This window comes from Saccopteryx bilineata, chromosome 12 (genome assembly GCF_036850765.1).
Source record: "Saccopteryx bilineata isolate mSacBil1 chromosome 12, mSacBil1_pri_phased_curated, whole genome shotgun sequence".
In the NCBI taxonomy this organism is placed as follows: Eukaryota; Metazoa; Chordata; class Mammalia; order Chiroptera; family Emballonuridae; genus Saccopteryx; species Saccopteryx bilineata.
Window position 1 is genome coordinate 7999722 of NC_089501.1, and position 25197 is coordinate 8024918.

The 25197-nt window shown below is 38.1% G+C and overlaps 1 protein-coding gene across 4 annotated transcripts in view; it reads right to left on the reverse strand.

Annotated features, from left to right (window-relative positions):
• Nucleotides 1–25197, reverse strand: part of REV3L (REV3 like, DNA directed polymerase zeta catalytic subunit) — a 187195-nt gene that overhangs the window by 42482 nt on the left and 119516 nt on the right. For all 4 annotated transcript variants that reach the window (XM_066247758.1, XM_066247757.1, XM_066247759.1 and 1 more), the window contains 4 exons: nt 24648–24759; nt 16590–16705; nt 13725–13843; nt 3626–3744 (listed from right to left, as the gene is read on the reverse strand). In XM_066247758.1, coding sequence (XP_066103855.1) covers nt 3626–3744; nt 13725–13843; nt 16590–16705; nt 24648–24759 — 466 coding nt within the window. The remainder of the gene's footprint in view (nt 1–3625; nt 3745–13724; nt 13844–16589; nt 16706–24647; nt 24760–25197) is intronic.

Below are 25197 nucleotides of genomic sequence, written 5' to 3' on the forward strand. Positions count from 1 at the left end.
TTTGCTACCATGACATAATATTCAATAACTATTTCTTGGACAGCAGATGAAATCAGGATGTTATTGTGAGTTCTCTAGATTAGTAATATTAGAAATTAGGAAAGGTTTTATAGGCTGATTTGGAATCTAATCTTGGCACATATAATATTTTATAGAAAAATGTGTTCTAAGTCACAAGTAATGAAACTTTGGGAACATAACTCATTCATACAACTCAGGGGCTTCCAGGAGACCCAAATCTAAATTTACAAAAACAAAATAATAATCCAGAGCACCTCTGTGCTTTACAAACAGATTTAATACAAGAAATCCTCGGCTTGCAGTTATTCTCATTTATGAGTCAAATTACAATATATATGTATAATATATGTATATATACATATTTCCTTAAAACATGTAGACAGCAAATGCAAATTAAAAAGTATGATTTACTTTCTTGGTAAGAATTCACTTATATTTAAAAATACAATTATCTGATCTTCCAAAGTATCTCCAAAAAAAGAATGCATGGTCTCTTCATGTAACATAATCTATTTAACATAAATGGTTCTAAAGTCTAGTCCAAGTCCTTTATGTAATATGTTAGGTCCTGTTCTCCATTTCACTTAGCAAAAACAGAATTACTTATCATTTTAGATAATACCTAATTAAAAGTAGCAAAATATGCATTTATAGCATTCTACGGCTCATAAACAAACCACTGAATGTAGTTTCAATGTTAAGTTTAGTATCAAGTTTTATTTTATTTATTATTATATAACTTCTCCTAAGGAGCCAGGAAAAAAATTACAGAGTTCTGCTTCAGATGTAGAAAGCTCCAAAAGAACACTACTCCAGTTTAACAATGGCAAAAAGTTGGATAACCTACAAAATTATAAGCTTTCTTGGGGTCATCAGAAAGTTAAAGGTAGAAGAGAACTAAATTTCATAGGGTGACAAACCCATTCTTCTATTTTTTTTTTATTTTTCTGAATTTGGAAACGGGGAGGCAGTCAGACAGACTCCCGCACGCACCCGACCGGGATCCACCCAGCATGCCCACCAGGGGGCGATGCTCTGCCCATCTGGGGCGTTGCTCTGCTGCAATCAGAGCCATTCTAGTGCCTGAGGCAGAGGCCATACATAGAACCATCCTCAGTGCCTGGGCCAACTTTGCTCCAATGGAGCCCTGGCTGTGGGAGGGGAAGAGAGACACAGAAAGGAAGGAGAGGGATGGAGAAGCAGATGGGTGTTTCTCTTGTGTGCCCTGGCTGGGAATCGAACCCGGGACTCCCGCATGCCAGGCCGATGCTCTACCACTGAGCCAACCGGCCAGGGCCGGTGACAAACCCATTTAAGGATAGACAGGACACACAACCTAGTTTGTGTTTGGAGAGAGAGGCAGCTGCCATAAAAGCAGGTAAGAATGAAGCAGTTAAATTTTTAATAAATTGGCCCTGGCCGGTTGGCTCAGTGGTAGAGTGTCGGCCTGGCATGCGGAAGTCCCGGGTTCGATGCCAGGGAACACAGGAGAAGCGCCCATCTGCTTCTCCATCCCTCCCCCTCTCCTTCCTCTCTGTCTCTCTCTTCCCCTCCTGCAGCCAAGGCTCCACTGGAGCAAAGATGGCCCGGGCGCTGGGGATGACTCCATGGCCTCTGCCCCAGGCACTAGAATGGCTCTGGTCACAACAGAGCAACGCCCCGGATGGGCAGAGCATCCTCCCTGGTGGGTGTGCTGGGTGGATCCCGGTCGGGCGCATGCGGGAGTCTGACTGCTTCCCCGTTTCCAGCTTCAGGGAAAAAAAAAATTTTTTTTAAATAAATCATTAAAGGTCATATATGAGCTAGCATGATAGCTAGCACTACTGGGAGCCTGGGCACTAGGGAGTCTTTTCCATGGGTCTCACCAAGTGCTTGTGAGAGACTGGTTGGTGGCAAGGCGGGGCACATAGGAATGAAACCCTGCCAACTTCCTCCACCCCTTCTCTCGTCTGAAGCAGAGCCTTGAGTTGCTGTGGGACTGGCAGGAAATGGTCCAATCTCAAGGTTTATACAAAGTTTCACTATATCTGGGGAAAAGACAGATCTAGCAGATGGTTTGCTGCTGGGAGAGGATCAGTAGTAAAATCTGTACCTCAGGGAAGGGTAGGAGACTGCTCTTGTTTCAGCCAGGGGCCTTGGACTAAGTAACAAGCTAAGTTTGTCTACCATTAAGTAAAGTAGAAAACTGTCCCAGAAACACTGCTGCTGAGGAAGGAGTAAAAGCAAAACCCACCATCCCCCAGGGAGTCAGGAAACCTGCTTGAGGCCAGGGCCGTGCAGTGGTACAAGGCAGAGGTCCAGCGCCACTGTGGGAAAGTGGGGGTGCCGGGGGAAAGCCTCAGCCTCCTACTCTGGGGACCTGGAGTGCCAACGCCAGGCTCAGACTTGGGCAGAACGGAGCAACTCTCCCTGCCTACACTATAAGCTTTACACAGAGTGACAACAGCAGTCAACTGTCCATTAAACCTGACTTTGAAAAACAAAAATGTACTGCATACAAGTGGAAAAATGAGAGTGACTACTGATTTTTCACTAGAAACAACAGAGGCCGGGAGAAAAGGGAATGTAGTCTTTAAAGTTATGAAAGAAAAATAAAATCTCAACCCCTGAATTAGACAGTGAAACTATTAAAAAATAAGGGTAAGAGAAAGTTATTTTCAGAACAACAAAGGCTGAGACAATTTGTTGCCATTAGACTTGCACTAGAATTGTCAAAAAAAAAAAATTTAGCAGTTTTGCCTGACCAGGCGGTAGCACAGTTGATAAGAGCGTTGGACTGGAACGTGGAGGACCCAGGTTCAAGACCCGAAGGTCTCCAGCTTGAGTGCGGGCTCATCTGGTTTGAGCAAGGCTCATCAGCTTGGACCCAAGGTCGCTGGCTTGAGCAAGGGATCACTTTGTCTGCTGTAGCCTCGCCGAACAAGGCACATATGAGAAAGCAATCAATGAACAACTAAGGAGCTGCAATGAAGAATTGATGCTTCTCATCTCTCTCCCTTCCTGTCTGTCTATGTGTCCCTTTCTCTGACTCTCTGTCTCTGACACACACACACACACACACACACACACACACACCAGCCATTTTTTAAAATGTGAAACAAGTAACCATATGACCTAGCAATTTCACTCCCAGAGAAATGAAAATGTATGTTCACACAAAGACTTGAATACAGTTTGATTCATAATAGCCTCAAACTAGAAACAACCCCACTGTCCATCAACAGGTGACTGGATAAACAAACTGTGGTAATTGAATATATTTACAAATAAAAAGAAAACTACTGGTTTATGCATCAGCATGGTTGAATCTCAAAAAAAAAAAAAAAAAGCCAGAAACAAAGATTGTAAATCACTACACAAAGTTCTAGAACTGCCAAAATTAATCTATAGTGATAGAAATTCAGTTTGTACTTACCCGGGCAGTTAAGGAATAGGTAGGTTGACTGCAAAGCTCTTTAAGGGAATTTTCTGATTGGGGTAGTGGATACAGGGTATCTGTATTTTTCAAAGTTATCACACAATATACTTTAAATATGTACATTTTCCTGTATATAAATTATAATTCAACAAACATATTATTCTCTTTAGAGTTATAAAACATTACCTGTATAGATCTGTCTTGTTATCAAACCAATCTGATAAGACTCGGAAGGTGAAGAGGGGAAAACGCTGATGAAGAATGTGAAAGCTCACGTTTTCAAAGGTGTAATTAGTTAGAGCCACCTAAAAAAAAAGCAAGACTCCATTATAATAATGCTGGTATTTATATACAAATTGGTTCTACAAGATTCTAAATATTACTTCTAACCTTTCATAGGAGATATGAAAGCTACTTGCAATAATGATATGTGTCTATGTACATATAGCTTATTGGACAGAAATGTTCATAATAAACTAATACTTAATTGGAAAAAAATCTGCTTTGATGATATTCAACTTGGTCATGTAATACCTACTTAATAGATCCCAATTTTTATTATTTCTTTTTATATTCTATGCCAATACAAATAAGGATAGACAGAAGCATTGTTAAGCAAGTTAATTTTTTATTCTTTCCATACTTACTGTTTGGTCCTTGATTACATGTTGATTAATGAGATCCTACAGATTCAAGGATGAACTATTTGGTTAAAGGCAGGCATTAATCCTGCTCCCAAGAATTATGTCAATACTAAGACCCAATACAAGGACGTAATGGAGTTAATTTCATCCCAAAAGCAAAAGATTAAAGGAATATAGCAGAAATGTTTTCCCATCTTCAAAATATGTAGGTAGAAGCTATGTTAATGGAAAAGGAATACTGAAAAAAAGTCCAAATACATAAAAAATACATCTAGACAGTATCTCGGAAATACCCACAAGACAGCAATTTAGACAATGGCAGGCATTTCAATGCAAAATGGAAATTAAGGAACCAGCAATCCCCATTCTTAGGTCAGCCTGGGATTGTGAGGACTAGTTAAAACAATGCTTTCCATATTTGTATATTATATTACAATTTAAATTTTTTTCTTTTGCTCAGTTGGTTAGAGCATCTTATGATACACCAAGAGTGTGGGTTCGATCCCGGGTCAGGACACACACAAGAATCAACCAATGGATGCATAGGTAAGTGGAACAACAGGTCATTGTGCCTGTCTCTCTCCCTTCCTCTTTCTCTAAAATCAATTAAAAAATATTTTCCAGGTCTACAATCCAGCAAGTACAAAACAAGGACTAAATATTAAGCTCATCTTAGTGTCTTACTTTATTTTTAATTTCTATCAATCTACAGAACAACAGCATTGGAATGTAGCATATTCACAGCATGTGCACACACACGTGTGTGCACGCACACACACACTCACACACAGTTTTAAACTCTGTAATGAGACTATTCTAGAGTCATGGGTATAAAGCAGGTACTAACCTCCTATTTTAGAAGTAAATCACCCCTCCTCCCAAAATCAGTATGGGCCTGAAATTCTTCTCTCAAAAACAAATGACTAATTCACATTATTAAATTCCCTAAGTAACTCTTTTACTTGCTAATATTTTCATTTAGTTTAAAAAAATTTCCATTTAGATTTATAGAAAATGGAGTTAAACATCTGATCTCAGGTAGTTACAAAATTACCTAATTAATAAAGATTATATTTAGACTAGATCTAAACTTCTGCTAGAGAGTATACATCTTCATTAAAACAATTAAAAACTCATACAGAAAAGATCACCTTGTCCTGCTCTCAGAAAAAATTTGAAGTTTGACATTCACAGCTTAATGTTGACCTATACAGATTAAGTAGGGGATTTTATAATCTCAAACTAAATTTAAATAAAATATATATATTTTTTGTGGCAGAGATAGAGAGAGTCAGAGAGAGGGACAGACAGGGATAGACAGACAGGAAGGGAGAGAGATGAGAAACATCAATTCTTTGTTGTAGCTCCTTAGTTGTTCATTGATTGATTTCTTATATGTGCCTTGACCGGGGGGGCTACAACAGAGTGACCCCTTGCTCAAGCCAGCGACCTTGGGCTCAAGCTGGTGAGCCTTGCTCAAACCAGATGAGCCCACACTCAAGCTGGTGACTTCAGGGTCTTGAACCTGGGTCCTCCACATCCCAGTCCAACACTGTATCCACTGCACCACTGCCTGGTCAGGCTAAACTTAAATAAAATCTTAGAAATGCATCCCAAAATCTGACGCAGATGACAAACATGTTCTGGGTTGATCTTCTAACAGAACAATTTCTTAAATTGGATTAAGACTAAACACATATTATAACCTTATATAACACTCTACTTGGAGTCTTTTTGATGTCACTGAAGCATAAAAATGCAAAACTATAATTTCAGTTATGATAAATTTAAAGGAAGGAAACAAGAACTCTTAAAATTAAGATAATCCATTTTCAAAATGTTCTAATCTTCAGAGTGATTTACTCTAGAAGTTGAAATATGAATCTAAAAACATGAATTAGGAGTTTGATACTTGTCTTAGGCAGAAATCTGGGTAAGTTAAACATTGGGTAAATGTACTTTGAAGATCAAAGTTAGAATTGATACAAATGAAGAAAGTGTTCAGTGTCCATTTGTTTTACTGATAAAGGAATAGGGTGAAAGAGATATGGCTCTACTTTTCCATTCATAGAGTTACCGTGCAAAACACAATGGTTAATCACTTCAGAAACAAACTTACTCAGCACTGGGAGAGACAGTCAGAATTAATGCAGGAGAACACAACATAAATATGAAAGAAGAAAAATGGCAGCTATAAGTAAGCACCTGTGCCTATATCCTCCACCAACTTATCCCTGCAGTTGGTCCTCATTTCCCTGGAGTCTTCAATTTCAAAAAACATTTTTATTGACATATACTTTACATAAAGAAATGTATAGCCTGGCCAGGTGGTGGTGCAGTGGATACAGCATTGACCTGGGATGCTGAAGACATAGGTTTGAAACCCTGAGCTTGCCGGCTTGAGCATGAGATCATTGACATGATCTCACTGTCACTGGCTTGAGCCCAAAGGTTGCTGGCTTGATGCCCTGCCCCCAGTCAAAGCGTATGAGAAGCAATCAATGAACAACTAAAGTGCTGCAACTACATACAAGTTGATGCTTCTCATCTCTCTCCTTTCCTTTCTGTCTGTCTGTCTCTTTCTTTCTCTCTCTCACACATACACACACACACACAAGAAACAAAAAACAGCCCTGGCCAGTTGGCTCAGTGGTAAAGCTTGGCCCAGCATGTGAAAGTCCTGGGTTCGATTCCCAGCCAGGGCACACAGGAGAGGCTCCCATCTGCTTCTCCATCTTCTCCCTCTCCTTTCTCTCTTTCTCTTCCCCTCCCACAGCCAAGGCACCACTGGAGCAAAGTTGGCTCAGACACTGAGGATGGCTCCATGGCCTCTGACTCAGGGGCTAGAATGGCTCCAGTTGCAAGGGAGCAATGCCCCAGATGGGCAGAGCATCACTCCCTAGTGGGCATGCCATGTGGATCCTGGTTGGGTGCATGCGGAGGAGTCTGTCTCTCTGCCTCCATGCTTTTCACTTCAGAAAAACAAAAACAACTGCCCCCCAAACAAAGAACACAATGTTAAAGTGAACAACTCATAAATGTTTATGTGTGTATGCACACACCACGCATGTAACCCTCTCCCATGTGAAGATAAAGAAAATTTCTAGGATATTGGGATGTTCCTTCTGTGCCCTTTCTCGGTGAATACTCACCAAAGTGAACCACTGAGATTAGTTCTGCCTATTTTTATTTGTCACATAAATGGAGCCATTTAAAATATACTGTTATCTGATTTCTTTTTCTCAACATTATGGCTGAGATTCATTTATATTGTTCAGTGTGGCACTGAACAATACATTTCATTCTTTTTCACTACTGTGTGGTACTCCTTTGTTATCGCTGCTTACTCTGTACCCTTTGTAGTCCTTCCTTTTCTCTCCTCTCTCCCTACCAGGACTGAACTTTTCCCTTTCTTTCCTTCAAATGCATATATCATTTATGTCTCATTTGGCTCTTATATGGTGCCTGTAGGGTCAATGAAGATGCCCTATCTAATCCATATAACATACTGCTCACAAAAATTAGGGGATATTTTATATTTTATACTTCATATTCATTTTGAAATATCCCCTAATTTTTGTGAGCAGTATATATGTGATACACACACACACATATGCACTCACATGAACATGCTCTCTATCCTCTAAGAACTTATTATATATTTTACTTTGTATTTTATACATAAAATACATTTGTGTGCATACATAAAAATTTATGAATTGTTCACTTTAACTTTGTGCTGTTTGTTTTTTATTTGTTTTCTGTCAGAGAGAGAGAGGGGCAGACAGACAGGAAAGGCGAGAGCATGCCCATAATGACATCTTACTGGCTATGAGGCTTTGTAGGCAAGTCACTTAACGTCTGTGAACTTTAGTTTCCTCATTTAGAATAATATCTCCTTTGTTGCCTTACTTAACTTGCAAGTTTGTATCAAAATTTAAAAATGACAAGTCTGTAAAAGTGTTATCAATGATAAAACATATGAATGCAATGAAGTGTATTATTTTACCTCTTTACATAACCTTCATTGCCCATCACATTATCTTAACTGCTCACAAAAATCAGGAGATCAGGGAACGTGCAGATAGTCCAGTATTTTCAGTCTTTTGTATAGTGCATTTTCACCAATGAAATGAAAGTTGGTTTTGCATCTCAATTGCATAATTGAACAACTTTCTTTGCTTTTCTGATGTTCTTGTTTAATTAAAAAAAATTAAATGCTTTTTTTATTGCTTCATATTCATTTTGAAATATCCCCTAATTTTTGTGAGCAGTATATTTTAAAAGCACCCGACATGCTTCTTTTTCTTTTTTTGACAGAGACAGAGAAGAGTTAGAGAGAGGGACAGATAGAGACAGACAAACGTAAGGGGGAGAGATGAGAAGCATCAGTTCTTCGTTGCAGCTCCTTACTTGTTCATTGATTGTGTTTTCATATGTGCCTTGAATGGGGTGGGGTGGGGAAGTGCGCAACAGCAGAGTGAGTGACCTCTTGTTCAAGCCAGTGCTTCAAGCCAATGACCTGTGGGTTCAAGCCAGCGACCATAGGGTCATGTCTATGATCCCACGCTCAAGCTGGTGAGCCCATGCTTAAGCCAGCGACTTTGGGGTTTAAACCTGAGCCCTCTGGGTCCACCACTCTATCCACTGCACCACCACCTGGTCAGGCTGACATTCTTATTAACAGACTGAAATTATAAGAGGGAATATTAGAACCAGATTCTGTTGCCAAACTAAGATAATGGGAGGCTTACGTGCTTGTGTGGAAGCATCTGAACTTTCTAGTGACTCTGTTGGGAGTGTTCTCTGCTGGTTCTTCCTTATCTTATCTGACTAGTCTTTCCTAGGCTCTCAATACTCTGTCTACTCCTCAAAATGTTTTTCTTCACAAAAATGTGTCTCTGGCTCAATGTTCATCACTCTCTCTGTTTGCAACTCATATTTGGAATTTTCCTATTTAAATGAATGTTGGATATCTTCACACAGATATCTGTCTGATAACTCATGCTCTATATTATTTTTTTCAATTATTGATTTTGGAGAGGGAAGGAGAGATAAAGAGGGAGAGGGAGACAGAGAAGGGGGGGAGAAGCAGGAAGCATCAACTCCCATAGGTGCCGTGACCAGGCAAGCCAGAGGTTTCGAACCAGCGACCTCAGAGTTCCAGGTTGATGCTTTATCCACTGAACCACCATGGTCAGGCCCATTCTCAAATTCTCCTAGATAATTATTTCATACTGTTCTCTCCTCTAATCCCAAAAATATTCCTTCACTATACTCTTCAGCTAAGAAAAGTGATTCTTATTTCACCGAGAAAACTGAAACAATCAGAAGTTCCAGATTCCTATTGCCACATCTACCCACCTTCCAGCATCTGTACTCATATAATCTGCCTCCCTGACTGTTACAATAGAGAGAAACCAGCTATATACTCTTACTTGATCTAACCCCAGGCCCAAATCTATGCATTAGAAATGGTACTTAATAAATATTTGTTGAACTGAAACAGATCTTTCCCCAACCTCCTTGACAAATTCTTTTAAGAATTTCTTTTTAAAAAATTATTTATTTTAGAGAGGAGAAAGAGAGGGAGAGAGGAGCAGGAAGCTTCAACTCCCATATGTGCCTTAACCAGGCAAGCCCAGATTCTGAACTGGTAACCTCAGTGTTCCAGGTTGATGCTTATCCACTGCGCCACCACAGGCCAGACCTACTTGGCAAATTCTTGAAAAGCCTGGATTAAGTTAATCTCCAGAAGGCCTCTAAATATCATTTTCAGGGGAGAGTAATATACTTTCTTTATTTTTTTTTTCATTTTTCCGAAGCTGGAAACGGAGAGGCAGTCAGACAGACTGCCGCATGTGCCCGACCGGGATCCACCCGGCATGTCCACCAGGGGGCGATGCTCTGCCCCTCTGGGGCGTTGCTCTGTTGCATCCAGAGCCATTCTAGCGTCTGAGGCAGAGGCCACAGAGCCATCCTCAGTGCCCGGGCCATCTTTGCTCCAATGGAGCCTTGGCTGCGGGAGTGGAAGAGAGAGACAGAGAGGAAGGAGAGGGGGAGGGGTGGAGAAGCAGATGGGTGCTTCTCCTGTGTGTCATGGCCGGGAATCGAACCCGGGACTCCTGCACGCCAGGCCAACGCTCTACCGCTGAGCCAACTGGCCAGGGCCGAGAGTAATATACTTTCATTAAAGTAGTCACCAAATATGGCATGAACACTATTTAATAAGAACTGTATTTGTTATTAAGGATTCAAAAATCCAGAAGATACAGCAGTAATTCTGTTGAAGTTAAGCAGAAGAATATAAACTAGCATATTAAAAAACAAACAAAAATTTAAAAACTCAAACTAGGCATAGAAAAAAATATCGATTCAACTGTAAACTATATCTGGGGGGTGCAACTACTGAGTCAATGTCTTAGAAATAATAAGATTTCAGGGGGTTACAGCAGAGCAAGTGACCCCTTGCTCAAGCCAGTGACCTTGGGCTTCAAGCCAGTGACCACGGGGTCATGTCTATGATCCCACGCTCAAGTAGGTGACCCCGTGCTCAAGCTGGTGACCTCAGGGTTTCGAACCTGGGTCCTCAGCGTCCTAGTCCGACACTCTATTCACTGCGCTACTGCCTGGTCAGGCTTACTTTTTTTCTTTTTATATACTCTTTTGCATTAATTTTTGTATAGTAAGTATGTTATTTTTAATAAAAAAATATTGTTAAAACAAACTATAAAGATTAAAAGAAAATAATAATCGAGGTTTTAAACTGCTAAGTGTCATGAGGGAGATACATATAAAAAATTAAAGATAAAAAGGATCCTTTGAAACTATAAATCCAGAAATTCTCTAGTATGAACAAAATTCTCAGGGCCAGCTTCTGTCCAAAGTTATAATCCTTAAAGTTCCAAAACAGTTTAAGATACAAGACATTAGTTCCCAAAAGTCTATTCAGGATTTCATGGAGATTTACAAATTGCAAGGAGAACTTTCAGTCAGGGAAAAATAGTGACACACTAATTTACCGGCCTGTCTAGAAGGGGAAAATTATACAACTCATAACTTTCTCACAGTTGTTCCTTACACTTACAAATAAAAATCAGACATACTATATATTTAGCCTTGAATTAGAGAAAGGCTTTGACTCTGAATTTTCAGTAAGAACTAAAGAAAGCCCTAAACTTAGGCCCTGGCTGGTTGGTTCAGTGGTAGAGCATTGGCCTAGTGCAGTGGTAGTCAACCTGGTCCCTACCACCCACTAGTGGGCATTCCAGCTTTTGTGGTGGGCGGTAGCAGAGCAACCAAAGTATAAATAAAAAGATAGATTTAACAATAGTAAGTTGTTTTATAAAGATTTATTCTGCCAAACTTAGCGAAAATCTGACATAAAGTACTTGGTAAGTAATTATTATTATATGCTTTAACTTGCTGTAACTCTGCTTTATAAGTTTTATAAAGTAAAGTTACTTCCCTACTTTATAAATCACCATTACTGTGGAACCAGTGGGCGGTTAGAAAATTTTACTACTAACAGAGATACAAAAGTGGGTGGTAGGTATAAAAAGGTTGACTACCCCTGGCCTAGTGTGTGAACATCCTGGGTTTGATTCCCAGTCAGGGCACACAGGAGAAGCACCCATCTGCTTCTCTACCCTTTCCCTTCTTGCTTCTCTCTCTGTCTGTCTCTCTCTTTTTCCCTTTCTCTCTCTCCCCCTCACCCCTCCTGGAGCCATGGCTTGGAGTGAGTTGGCCCCAGGTGCTGAGGATGGCTCCATGGCCTCTGCCTCAGGCACTAAGAAGAGTTTGGTTGCTGAGCAATAGTGCCACACCCCAGATGGGCAGAGCATCACCCCCTAGTGGTGGGCTTGCGGAAAGGATCCCTGTTGGGGTGCTTCCCCTTCTCTCACTAAATAAAAAGGAAAGAAAAAAAAATAGCCTTAAACTTTGAAAAATGTTTAATCTCTAATATTTTATTTTAAACTAATAATGGTAATTGCTACAACTGCCTCTTGGGTCTTCATGAATGAAAAGATTCCTAAGATACAATACTTTGATTCTGTGTTCATATCAGATAATATCAGAGACTGCAGTTTGAAATATATATATATTATATAATGGAATATATAATGAAATTTACAATGGAATATACAAATGAAATACACCACAGTCTCTGTGCTGTGTCACTAGAAATTATTTAAGTCATTGGGGATTCTTATGCTCTTATAATATTTTTAAAAAAACACAACAGAATAAAATTATCCTCAAAAAGATGCATATATCACATATTTTGAAAGATAAAATTTTTTTTTTTTTGTATTTTTCTGAAGCTGGAAACGGGGAGAGACAGTCAGACAGACTCCTGCATGCGCCCGACCGGGATCCACCCGGCACGCCCACCAGGGGGTGATGCTCTGCCCACCAGGGGGCGATGTCTGCCTCTCCTGGGCGTTGCTCTGCTGCGACCAGAGCCACTCTAGCACCTGGGGCAGAGGCCAAGGAGCCATCCCCAGCGCCCGGGCCATCTTTGCTCCAATGGAGCCTCGCTGCGGGAGGGGAAGAGAGAGACAGAGAGGAAGGAGAGGGGGACGGGTGGAGAAGCAGATGGGCGCTTCTCTTGTGTGCCCTGGCCGGGAATCGAACCCGGGACTTCTGCACGCCACTGAGCCAACCGGCCAGGGCCGAAAGATAAAATTTGAACAATAAACTTTAGGCTTATAGTGCAAAGAGAAAATAAGAAAAATGGGAACATCTGAATTTAATAAAAAGGATATATTTCCTTACTTGAAAGAATTACTGTATGATAATGTCCAAATAGTTACAGAGGGCATGCTTGGAAAGTCAAGTGTTTTACATAAATCTAGAAGAGCTAGCATGATCATAGTGAATAATGAGGAGCACTGATTGAAGACTAGAGCTTTCTTCTAAATATTAACATTTTATCTGATACTATACAAAGTCCCAAATTTGAGAATAGACCAATTTACAGTAGGTATTGTTTTTACATTTCAGTAAGAGAAATCGGGCAAGTATGCTATATAATCTAGAATCCAATGATCTTACATTTTTGGTGAAAATTACTTCTCTGAGTAGTTGAAAATTAATTAGACAATTTGTAGAAATTCATACTACAAAAAATTCTTACCTGGGCTCTCAAAGCCTCAACTGGGTGCCACAATCAACTATGTAGTAGTATGTTTCCAATTTACCTTTTTAGTCTGACCCAGTTTCTAAATATCTTTAGTACATAAAATTCCTTCCTCTACCTAGTCCAAATTTTCCTTACTGTAATAAATGAAAAAGGCCAACTGAATTCATCTGACCTTAACTGCAAAACTGATTTAAGTGTAAAAAATGATAAAATATTACAATTCAACACATATTATTTTATGATAGCTAGAGATTTTCTAGCTACTGCTACCTTGGACAAAAAAAAATTAAAATACATCAATAACATTAATGTTAACTACTTCTGTAGCTTTGTATTTTAGAAAGTGGTTATTTTGTAACTCTAAGTATAATAACAATAATTCACAAAGACATAGAGTTTACATAGTAAACTATACTAATACTATACTATACTGATTAAATCATTATATTGAGCTAATCTGTTATTTCCAAACATAATTTTAGCTAAAGTACCTTACCTCATTTCTCATGATTCTCCAAAGATTCAGTGTAATTCGACCAACAATATTTATCTCACTCATTGTATCTGATCCATAGTCATCTCTTTCAGATGCAAATCTGTTCTCAATTTTGTCATCTGTAGAAATGAAAAGAGATGGCATCAGGACTCATAGAAACCATATCCAAGCAAATTATGTGTAAAAAAAAAGAAAACAGAGTAAAGAGGGACAAATATATGATGGAGGAAAATTATTTGACTTTGGGCGATGGGCACACAACACAACCAACAGTTCAAATGCTATTTGAAATGTTTACCTGAAACCTATCTATCCTTTTTGACCAGTGTCACCCCATTAAATTTTTTTTTAAGTGAGATGAGGGGAGATAGAGAGACAAGAGTCCTTCATGCACCCTGACCAGATTCATTCAGCAACCCCATCTGGGGCTGATGCTCTGACCATCTTAAACCGATTTTTACAAACGAGCTATTTTTAGTGCCTGAGGCAGAGGCTCCAGGGAGCCATCCTCAGTGCTTGGGCCAAAGTGCTTGAATCAACTGAACCATGGGGGGTGGACAGGCAGATGGTTTCCTTTCCTGTGTGCCCTGACTGGAAATCGAACCTGGGACTTCCACATGTTGCGTTGACACTCTACTGCTGAGCCAACTGGCCAAGGCCTAAATTTAATTTATAAATTAAAAATAAAATCTGAAGAAAAAAAAAAAAGGTGATTGCTAGGGACTGGGGGTGGGGTTGGGGGAGGGAGGATAAGAAATTGGTAAAAAAAAGAAAATGAGAATAAAAATTAAAATGACGATTCAAGATGAAATGTAATTCAGTCTATTCTATTTAAACTTAAAGAACCATTATTTTGACTAATAAAGTCTTTTTTCTTTACTCTCTCAATTGTGAAATAAATGTATTGAAAACTCTACCTATTTTAATAATAAAAAGTGTGGACATATACACACACATTTTAAAAATAATAAACACTTTTTAAATTTGGTAATTTCTTATGCTATTTTAATGAATAAGGCTACAGCACTTGTTTGGTGCTAAAATAAAAAATGTCTATTGTTAAACTGGTCATTTCTTAGAAAAAAATAATGGAGTTTTTAATTTAAACAAGTCTTTAAAAATTTGTTAACAGTTAATGATGTTCATATTCAGGATGAAATTCTCTTAACTGTATACAGAGATAATAGAGTTCCTCTATTAGCAAAGAGAGTTCTGAGACTAGTTTCTTCTTCTTTTTTTCTCCTTTTCCAATGAGTCTAGTTTTTTATATAATGATTTTACTAGAACAGAAATTAAAATGTGTTTCTCTTATATAACATGGTATATAAATGTTGATTAGTGGCTCGAATAATAAATACATTTATCATACGTTGAATGGTTATTATGTTCTAAGAACTTTACTAACATTTATTTTAATACAACCACTTTACTATGTTAATACACTTTCACTTTGCACTGTGGTAAATTGTACTCAGAAATGTTTTATCTTGCCTCAGGTTACGTAGTAACAGAACTACACCAGGGCTACCTGATTCCAAAGACCAAGTACACATACCACCTCACCCTTCTTTGTTTTAAAGAGATAATGTTTGAAAGATTTTTTTTCCCACTCAACAAACACAATGTTTACCATGTTCTCATGCTTTAAGTACTTCACAATTGCCCTAAGTTGTATTATCAGATGAACTGAGCTATGGGTAGGTTAACTAACTTGCTTGACATCACATAGCTAGTAAGCAGTGTAGCCAGGATTTAAACCCATGCAGTCTTTCTCCATAATCCATGCTCTCTGCTGTGCTACCTCCCTCCACAGGCCCTTTCTACTGTACCATGTTGCCTCATAAAGAAGGTTTCAGCAATGATTTTAAAAGAACACAGGCTTTCATTCACTCTTCTGATCTGAACTTATATTTTACCTGTTACAACTAATTAGTAAGTGCACCTGAACACTCATGTTGCTTCTCCTAAATATTGGGATAGAAACCTATCCCAAATGAAATATTAAAAAAAATTGATATATACCACAATTCCTATCACTTGAGATATAGGAGCTATAAAAGATTCATCGCTGAAAAACTAAATTTAAAGTAGGTATCTTTTTATTCCAAACTTTCGCAAAGGTAAAAAATATTTACTGTTCTTGCATCTTTTAGTTTCAAATTTTCCTTTTTAATTTACCAACACTTAAGACATTTTATTGAAATCAACCTCTCTCAAAAGATCTCTTTATTAGTTTTTTACTAATTTTGTATTTGGTCTGTTAGCCTCCTAAAGTATATTCTACTTTGTCCTAGTCTGACTTGTGGGGAGCCTTTAAAATAAAGTTCTTAAATATTTTATAGTTACATAAAAAAAATTTTAAAGTGCTTTATAAACTTAATTTTGATATGACTCTCATTATTGCCCTTCCCCCCTTAAATCAGAAACAGACTTGGGGAACTGCCTAAAACACAGAACTAGACAAAATAAAATTATGGTACATCAAGTCAAAGAAATGCTATGTTCTTCATAATGATTACAAAGACTATCTTATAATATAGAAGAATACTTATAAGATGTTGGGTGGAGGAAGCATAATAAAAATGGGATATATGTATGATTAAAGTTACATAAAAAATAAAAACCTATATATATATAATGACAAAAAGGTAAAAAACAAATATACTAACATTATATAGATAGTAGTGAGATTGGGTGTTTTTTCTTTTACTTTTCTTGATTTAAAATTTTTTCTGTAATGGACTTATGATATACCTAGAACTTAAAAATTTAATATTAAAAATTAGGCTACAATAGTACTTTTCAACATCTTTATTTACTTTGTAATTTGTAGTTGAACTGAAAAATGTTCACAATGCTACATACCAGGCACCCGAGAGATCATCTGACATAAGTCCACACTTAGGGCAGCAGCCCTTTGTAAGAGGTAACCCCAGGAGTGCATCTGAATCTCATATCCTAGCAGAATATCAGGATCATACCTAAAGAAGGAATGAAAAATTAAACAAAGACTACACACACATTGAAGTTTTGAACCAGAATTGTTTCTTTGTGATAAAGTATAAAAATAAAAATCTATATTTCATGTTTCTCAGATGGGGAAGAGATGACACAATGGTCCTACAGAATTTCTATACAGGAAGGAATGGGGCGAATGCAGCTCTTGTTTTGAAGCTACTTTTATAAAGCAAGTAGTTTTCTCTTAGCCTGTGTATTTATTTGCTATGACTTGGGAAAGAAGATGATAGCAGTTGGGGTGGGAGGGAGGAATTACCACTGACGTGTAGGAGTGTGGGTGTGGTAGAGCATATAGTGCAGCTGGGGCACAGTGAAGCATGAGCGCATGTGTGGATACTGTATTTCTTTTGTGTGTGTGTGTGTGACATAGAGAGAGACAGAGAGGAAGGGAGAGATGAGAAGCATCAATTCTTCGTTGTGGCTCCTTAGTTGTTCATTGATTGCTTTCTCATACGTGCCTTGACTGGGAGGCTACAGCAGAGTGAGTGACCCCTTGCTCAAACCAGATGAGCCGCACTCAAGCCCACGACCTCAGATTTCGAACCTGGTTCCTCCATGTCCCAGTCCAATGCTTTATCCACTGTGCCACCGCCTGGCCAAGCTGTATTTCTTTTTTAAGATTTTATTTATTGATTTTAGAGAGAGGAGAGAGAGAGAGAAAGACGGGTGGAGGGCAAGTGGGAAGCATCAACTTGTAGTTGCTTCTTGTATGTGCCTTGACTGGACAAGCCCGAGGTTTCAAACCAGCGACCTCAGCATTGCAGGTCAATGCTTCAGCAACTGCGCCACCACAGGTCAGGCTGGACACTGTATGATGAAAAGATTCCCCCAGGTTATTCAGCTGCCACTTCTCTACCTCCCTAAACTACACTGTCCTTAATAGTTGTAAGGCTGAGAAAGAAAATGAAAATGCCTTCCATTTTTCAATTTTAGTAATGATGTGGTCCTCACATAAACTAAGGCCTCAGTAATGGTAAGAGGAAAGTCTAAACTTAAGAAGTCTAAATTTAAAAGGAACCTGACTCAGTTTAATGGAAGACTGAAATGTTAATAGGGTGAGACTAATGCAGGGAAGATAAACAACAGAAACTTGGAGAAACCAGGTGCTCATTGTGGTCAAGTTGTACTGTTAAGTTGAACTGACAATCTGCATTCGATCAACTCAGAAGGAGCCTTGTTGGGGTTCCTCTTATGACTTCCAGTGACTACCATGGAAAAATATGTGGGAAAGAGAGGAACTGATTACAGTCATAAACTGAGAGCATATACTATAGTAAAGCTATTAAATTAGATGTTCTAGATTACTCTGATTATTGTATTCAGTGGTGGGATTCAAATAATTTAACAAGTTCTCTGCCCTAATGACCGTTTTAAGTATTTAAAAACTGATATACCGAAAGGTAGTTATTTCATGCATTTAATACTTAAATAAGAATAAAAGAAATATACAAAACTAGATTATAAGAGAGTTTTAAAATGTTAATGAAAAAATATTTTAAAATACCTGACAAAAAACAAAAACAACAAAACTGTTATTTAAAGATATTTCCACCTGACCAGGAGGTGGCTCAGTGGATGGAGCACTGGACTGGGATGCGGAGAACCCAGGTTCGAGGACCTGATGGTGCCAGCTTGAGCATGAGCTCATCTGATTTGAGTACAGGCTCACCAGATTGTTCCCAAAGTCGCTGGCTTGAGCAAGGGGTCACTTGGTCTGCTGTGGCCCCCTGATCAGGGTACATGTGAGAGAGCAATCAATGAACCACTAGGGGGCCGCAACGAAGACTTGATGCTTCCAATCTCTCACCCTTCCTGTCTGCCTGTCCCTATCTGTCCCTCTCACAAAAAATAAAAAATGGTAAAAAAAAAAAAAAAAAAAATTTCCATATTGCTTCTTGATTGGCATCCTCCCTTGCAATTTTTTTCACCTATGGATGGAATAAATATTACTATGAGCGCTTAGAATATGCTGTTGCATAGATGGACGTTAAAAAAGAATAAGGAATGTAAATTTGTGATTTCCACATTGGGCGGCTGCCTAGGTGTCTACCTTAGAGAGAACCCAGATTACAAGTGCCATTTTAACAACTGGTTTGCCAAACTCAACAATTAGGTATCGGTTCTGCTGAACCGGTGTGAAAGGGCTGAATCCCACCACTGATTGTATTGTTTATAAAAGCCAAAAAACAAGTGAAAGACTCCAAAAATTTATAAATTTGGGTTTTACATAACTGATTATAAAGTCACTCTAAGTTGTGGAATTGCAGACTGTCCAGATTATGTCACTTAACGCCTGTAGAATCACCCAATGTCTGCAGTATAGAATTACAGTAATTTACTGACAGAAACTACATATAGCTACCCTGAAAGTCTGTGGTGTAACAATGGATCATGCGCTGATCACCAGATATACACTGCTCATAAAAATTGGAAGATATTTTATATTTTCATATTTATTATGGAAATATCCCCTAATTTTGTGAACAGTATATTTTAAGAATTGGTTTGCTAACAGTTTATACTTTCATAGCTACTTTCTTTCTTTTTTCATAGCTATACTTTCTTAAAATGGGTGTTGAATGGCTTTAGTTTTTATAAGAATGCTACAAAAATATCTCATTTTTAGTCCTGGAGGATTTAAGAAGCTCCTATCAAAAGAAGTAGATTTGCTTGACCAGGCGGTGGCACAGTGAATAGAGCATTGGACTGGGATGCAGAGGACCCAGGTTTGAGACCCCAAGGTCGCCAGCTTGAGCACGGGCTCATCCAGTTTGAGCAAAAGCTCACCAGCTTGGACCCAAGGTTGCTGGCTCAAGCAAGGGGTTACTGGGTCTGCTGTAGCCCCACGGTCAAGGCACAGATGAGAAAGCAATCAATGAACAACTAAGGTGTTACAACGAAAAACTAATGATGCTTCTCATCTCTCTCCGTTCCTGTCTGTCTGTCCCTATCTATCCCTCTCTCTGACTCTCTGTCTCTGTAAAAAACAAAACAAAAGAAGTAGATTTAAGCTTCGGTAATGTCATTCTTTGTATTTTTCCTATTCTTCAAATTCCCTATCAAAATACAGTTTATAATGTAAATTTTAATATCTGGTGATCTGCTTGTGATCCACTGTTATACACAGACTTAAAGAACAGCCCAGAACTTACCTGGAGAAAAAGATAACATATATAGTATTATCCATCTGCTTTTCTCTACATAAATAGAATTGAAATTTCTTGCCTGACCTGTGGTGGCGCAGTGGATAAAGCGTTGACCTGGAAATGCTGAGGTCGCCGGTTCGAAACCCTGGGCTTGCCTGGTCAAGGCACATATGGGAGTTGATGCTTCCTGCTCCTCCCCCCTTCTCTCTCTCTATCTCTCCTCTCTCTGTCTCTCCCTCTCCTCTCTAAAATGAATAAAAAAAAAAAAAAATTAAAAAAAAAAAAAAAAAAAGAAATTTCTGAGAAAATCACTTAATTTAATAAAAAATTACTGATTAATTAAAACAGTCAAATGAACCTTTTTACCAACCTATAAAAGTAAAAAGTGGCCTGACCTGTGGTGGCACAGTGGATAAAGCGTCGACCTGGAAATGCTGAGGTCGCCGGTTTGAAACACTGGGCTTGCCTGGTCAAGGCACATATGGGAGTTGATGCTTCCAGCTCCTCCCCCCTTCTCTCTCTCTGTCTCTCTCCTCTCCCTCTCTCTCTCTCCTTTCTAAAATAAATAAATAAATAAATAAATAAATAAATAAATAAATAAGTAAGTAAAAAGTACCGCATGGCTAGTAATTTTGGAACCAAGAGGAGGATTATGGCATGAGCATGAAGAAGCAATAGAAAGTGAGGCAATATGTAACAATGAGGCCAATTGTTAGTCTCAGAAATCAAAGGCTTAAAAAGGTACATTAATTCTCAAAAAGGAAGTTCAGAAAGATCCTAGGGCACTCAAGAAAATAGAAATCTCCCAACATCCTTCCAACTCATTAGTTTTTTAACAAGACATCTAATGTAACACATCATTAATAGCAACTTCACCAATTCTCATTTCCATTGAAGTTTGACTCTTCTCAGAGTAGTCAAAGATGAACTCTCTGTATGACAAGTGTATCTCCCTGTAAATCTATGTAATGTTTAAATTTGAGAAACCGGAGTATAAGGATTGTCAGGGATAGATTAGGATTCCTTTATACATACACAAAAGAACTCATGCAGTTGATTCTTGGGTAGTAAAAGTAATTTAGAACAGACATTACAAAGTGGCCACAGATAACCCTAATCTTAATTTGGAAGCTTGCTGGAGTTGTGTGTGTGTGTGTGTGTGTTTTTCCAAAGTTAGAAGTGGGGAGGCAGTCAGACAGACTCCCGCATGCACCTGACTGGGATCCACCCAGCATGCCCATCTGGGGCATTGCTCTGCCCATCTGGGGCATTGCTCCGTTGCTGCCTGAGGCAGAGGCCATGGAGCCATCCTCAGTGCCGAGGCCAACCCTGCTCCAATGGAGCCTTTGCTGTGGGAGGGAAAGAGAAAGATAGAGAAAAAGGAGAGGGGGAAGGGTGGAGAAGCAGATGGGCGCTTCTCCTGTCTGCCCTGGTCAGGAATCGAACCTGGGACTTCCACTCGCTGGGCTGACACTCTACCATTGAGCCAACTGGCCAGGGCCTTGCTGGAGTTCTTATTATATACATTTCTAGGTATAGGTTCAACAGGAAGATGATGTCAGATTACAGAGCCCTTCTGTTACAAATTTTACAAAGACAGTTCTTCTAATTTCTTCATCTGAATTTCCTGGATTCATAAAACATCTTATTATTGCAATAATTATTCCAGTTAGCTATATGCTTTGTTGTGGCAACTAATAGATAACAAAGTTAGGTTAAGTATACTTGTTTTCAATAATGTTTTTTTTTTAAATTTTATTTATTGACTTTACAGAGAGAGAGGGGAGAGAACAAGAAGTATCAAGTCATAGTTGCTTCACTTTAGTTGTTCATTGATTGCTTGTTGTATGTGCCTTGACCAGGCAAGCCCAGGGTTTTGAACCAGCAACCTCAGCATTCCAAGTCAATGCTTTATCCACCGCGCCACCACAGGTCAGGCATTCAATAATATTTTGATAAAATTTTTTCTCAATTAAAAAGTTGTCTATTTTGCCTGGTTAGTGATGGTGCAGTGGACAGTGTCAACTTGGAATACTGAGGTCCCAGGTTCAAAACCCAAAAGTCGCTGGCTTGAATGTGGGCTCACCAGCTTGAGTGTAGGATCATCAACATGAGCCTAAGGTCGCTGGCTTGAGCCCAAATATTGCTGGCTTGAAGCTCAAGGCTGCTGGTTTGAGCCAAGGCTATTGGCTTGAGCAAGGGGGTCACTGACTCAGTTTGAGCCCCTTAGTCAAGGCATGTATGAGAAGTAATCAAGTAACAACTAAAATGAGGCAACTATAAGTTGATGCTTCTCATCTCTCTCCCTAAAAAAAAAGTCTATTTTATAAACTGCTACTGCTTAGAGATGAAGGCTAAAAAAAAGTTACCTTATGCTTTTCTTAACTGATTAAATAGATTTTGTTCTTTTAGCATTATGTAGTTGTCTCAATATTTTTCAGTTCTATTATGTATACTTATTTTCTGACCTAGAGGTTGTTTAGTCTTGAGACACTTATATTTGATAAAATATTTATTTGAAGTTCAAAATTCCAATGATTCCATATATCTTCTGTGGAAACATTTGGTGACAATAACAAAAGCTTGGTAACTTGTTCTTTAATTTTTGTAAATTTTATTCAGTCCATCAGGTTTTCTTAAAGTTATGGAAAGAATAAGTTTGGGTAGATGAGATTAGAGGTGAAGAAAAAAATCAGAGAAAATGAAAGTAGCAGAAACATGAAAATGATTTTATTTGCTTAGACAAAGAAATGTTATTTCACAACTAATATTTTAAATAACCTTCTAACAACCACACAGGTAAGAGCTGAGGGGGCTCTACCTAGGGCAGTGGTAATAGACATGGAGGGAAAGGAGTGATTGTGAAAAATAACTGAGGTTAAGTGAATAGGCTATATCGTATGGATGTAGGGAAAAGAAAAGAATAAAAGCTTATATTTAAATTAGAGAGATTGTAAAAATGTAAAACTGTTAACAGTTCAAGGAAATATAAAAACAGAGAAGTGACAGTGACAAGATAAGATTTAGTTTTACTTATTTAATATCACCACTTTCTATTACTTTTTGTGTTTGCCACCTGAGGAGGTAAATATTAAAAATGTAAAAATAAAGATAATAAAACTCTCAAATAAGCATCTACATTTTATTCAATTTTATAGTTAGCATCTAGCATTGTATGTTATACACAGTGTTAACATTCAAGTACTGACCAGGCTAAGAGTTTCATGTGCATTATTTCACTTAATTCTCACATCTACTACCCATTTTACAGATGAGAAAACTAAAGCTTAGAGAAGTATATAACTTGCTCGAGACAAAAATCCAGAGCTGGCTGACTCCAAAGTCTAGCTCTTTACAATGTTAGAAGTATAAGAATGAATAAGCTTTTAGGGGATTGTTTGGACCAATATATAAAGAACATAGCAGAGTTGAAAGCTGAGATTTAAGTACTTTCTTCTCCTTGTAATAATCACATGATCTTTTAGAGTAAGAACCAAAAGTTAGTTTTATTTTGTTTACTGCATTTTTTCTTAATGACTAGTGTAATTCATGTTACAGATATTTAAGAAAGAACTACACTTGCAAATAATTGACAAAATTCTCCCTTTAATAAACTTCTTGGGAATATACCTAAAAAGGAGAAGACAAGCATACAAAGCCCAGGGACATTATTGGATTTGTGTTGGCATACAAAACAGTATTGACGGCAACTCTCATATTTTCCTTTTAAGCTGCCTGAAGACATAAAAATGTGGGCACAAAAGCATCTGACATGTTGGTGACAACCTCTGTGAGAAAATAAAAGTTAGGATAGGAAAACATCCAGTTACCAGTGCTATACATATTAAAATACATGCCTTTTTCCTTCCTAAAGTAGTGGGTAAGTAGCATGTCATTTTTGATGATCTGACATTTAATTTTGTTTTGTTGAAAACATTTACTGGTTTCTAATTTTCAGAATGGTTTATGTTAACCCCTTTTTGGATTCGATCAGATGCTGAATGCATAGCATATTTTTAATGTGGAATATTGTCACAGTTTTAAAGGCTCTATAAGAGTTCAACTATAGGAAGTTCAACTAAATTTTACAAGAGTGCAACTATCGAAAGAGTTGAGTATAACAACATGCTCAAGGGCAGCTTTTATCCACACATCAGGATCCACAGAGTATTTTCTAGGCATTTAAGAACCGAAAGCTGGCAGTGGGCAGAAATCTCAAGATCCTAGAAAAAGTGAAGCATTTAATAAGAGTCCATTGCTATCCAGAATAACACTTGAGAAAATGCAAAAGATCCACTTAATTATACATATTTTATTTTTAAATTAAATTTATGAACAGATTGCATTTCAAAGCTTTTGAAACTACTGGTTTGTTTAGAACTAAAAAACATTTTCTTAGAAAAAATTTTTTTGAAGTAGTGGCTGGTCTCCAAGGTAGAAGTCTATTTAATGAATTAGTTCACCATTATTTCCCCACCACAGAAAGATTATGCTAAAATCCAACTGGGAAAGCCAAAGGCTAAGCTAGTATTTTTCTTTCACTGAACCCACAATCTTGAGAATAGAATATTCGTTTTCTCATCCCTAACCTGATGGAGGTGGTGGGAACTGAGGCAAAAGCTTTCCAGGGATAACTCTACTTTCAAGGGCAACAGAAAGGGTTTCGTCCTCCTTTCTATCTTCATCTATATTTATCAGCAACAGCATGAAAGGATTCTCTGAACAAAAACTTGGATAATCAGAAAACACAAAACAGTACCTTTTTATTATATCTGCAATTTCTTGAAAAAGTGCCTTCTCATCAGCAGCATAGGTAACTTCTAGTCTTGTAATTCCAGATCTAATAAGTAATGGGGTCTTATATCTGATATCTAAAAAATAAACAGAATGTTTATAATATATAATTGTGTAAGTACTACTACTCCTTACTTTTAAGTGAAACTATGCTACTGAAATACTGCAAATTAAGAGAGCATTACCCAAAGTACATACAGAATTAACCCAATTTCTTGAAAAAATTCAAAAAACAAATTTCATATTTTCCATTATTTGCCTGAAAAGTCTACATTCACAAAACTCCCAGATAATGTGTCACCCAAAGAGAAATTTTCTTATGTTATTTCTGTTTTTACTCTTCCTATAGGAAGAGCTTTGCTTAGTAGAGGATATTTTAATCAGTGGTATGCTGGAAAATGTTTAAAATTACCTCTGGGTGGGTGGGTGGGGGGGCTCTGATATGTATTTCCACAATGTAAAAGACTTCTGACCATGGTTGATTTCAAACTACCCAGGTGACATCAACTAGTTCA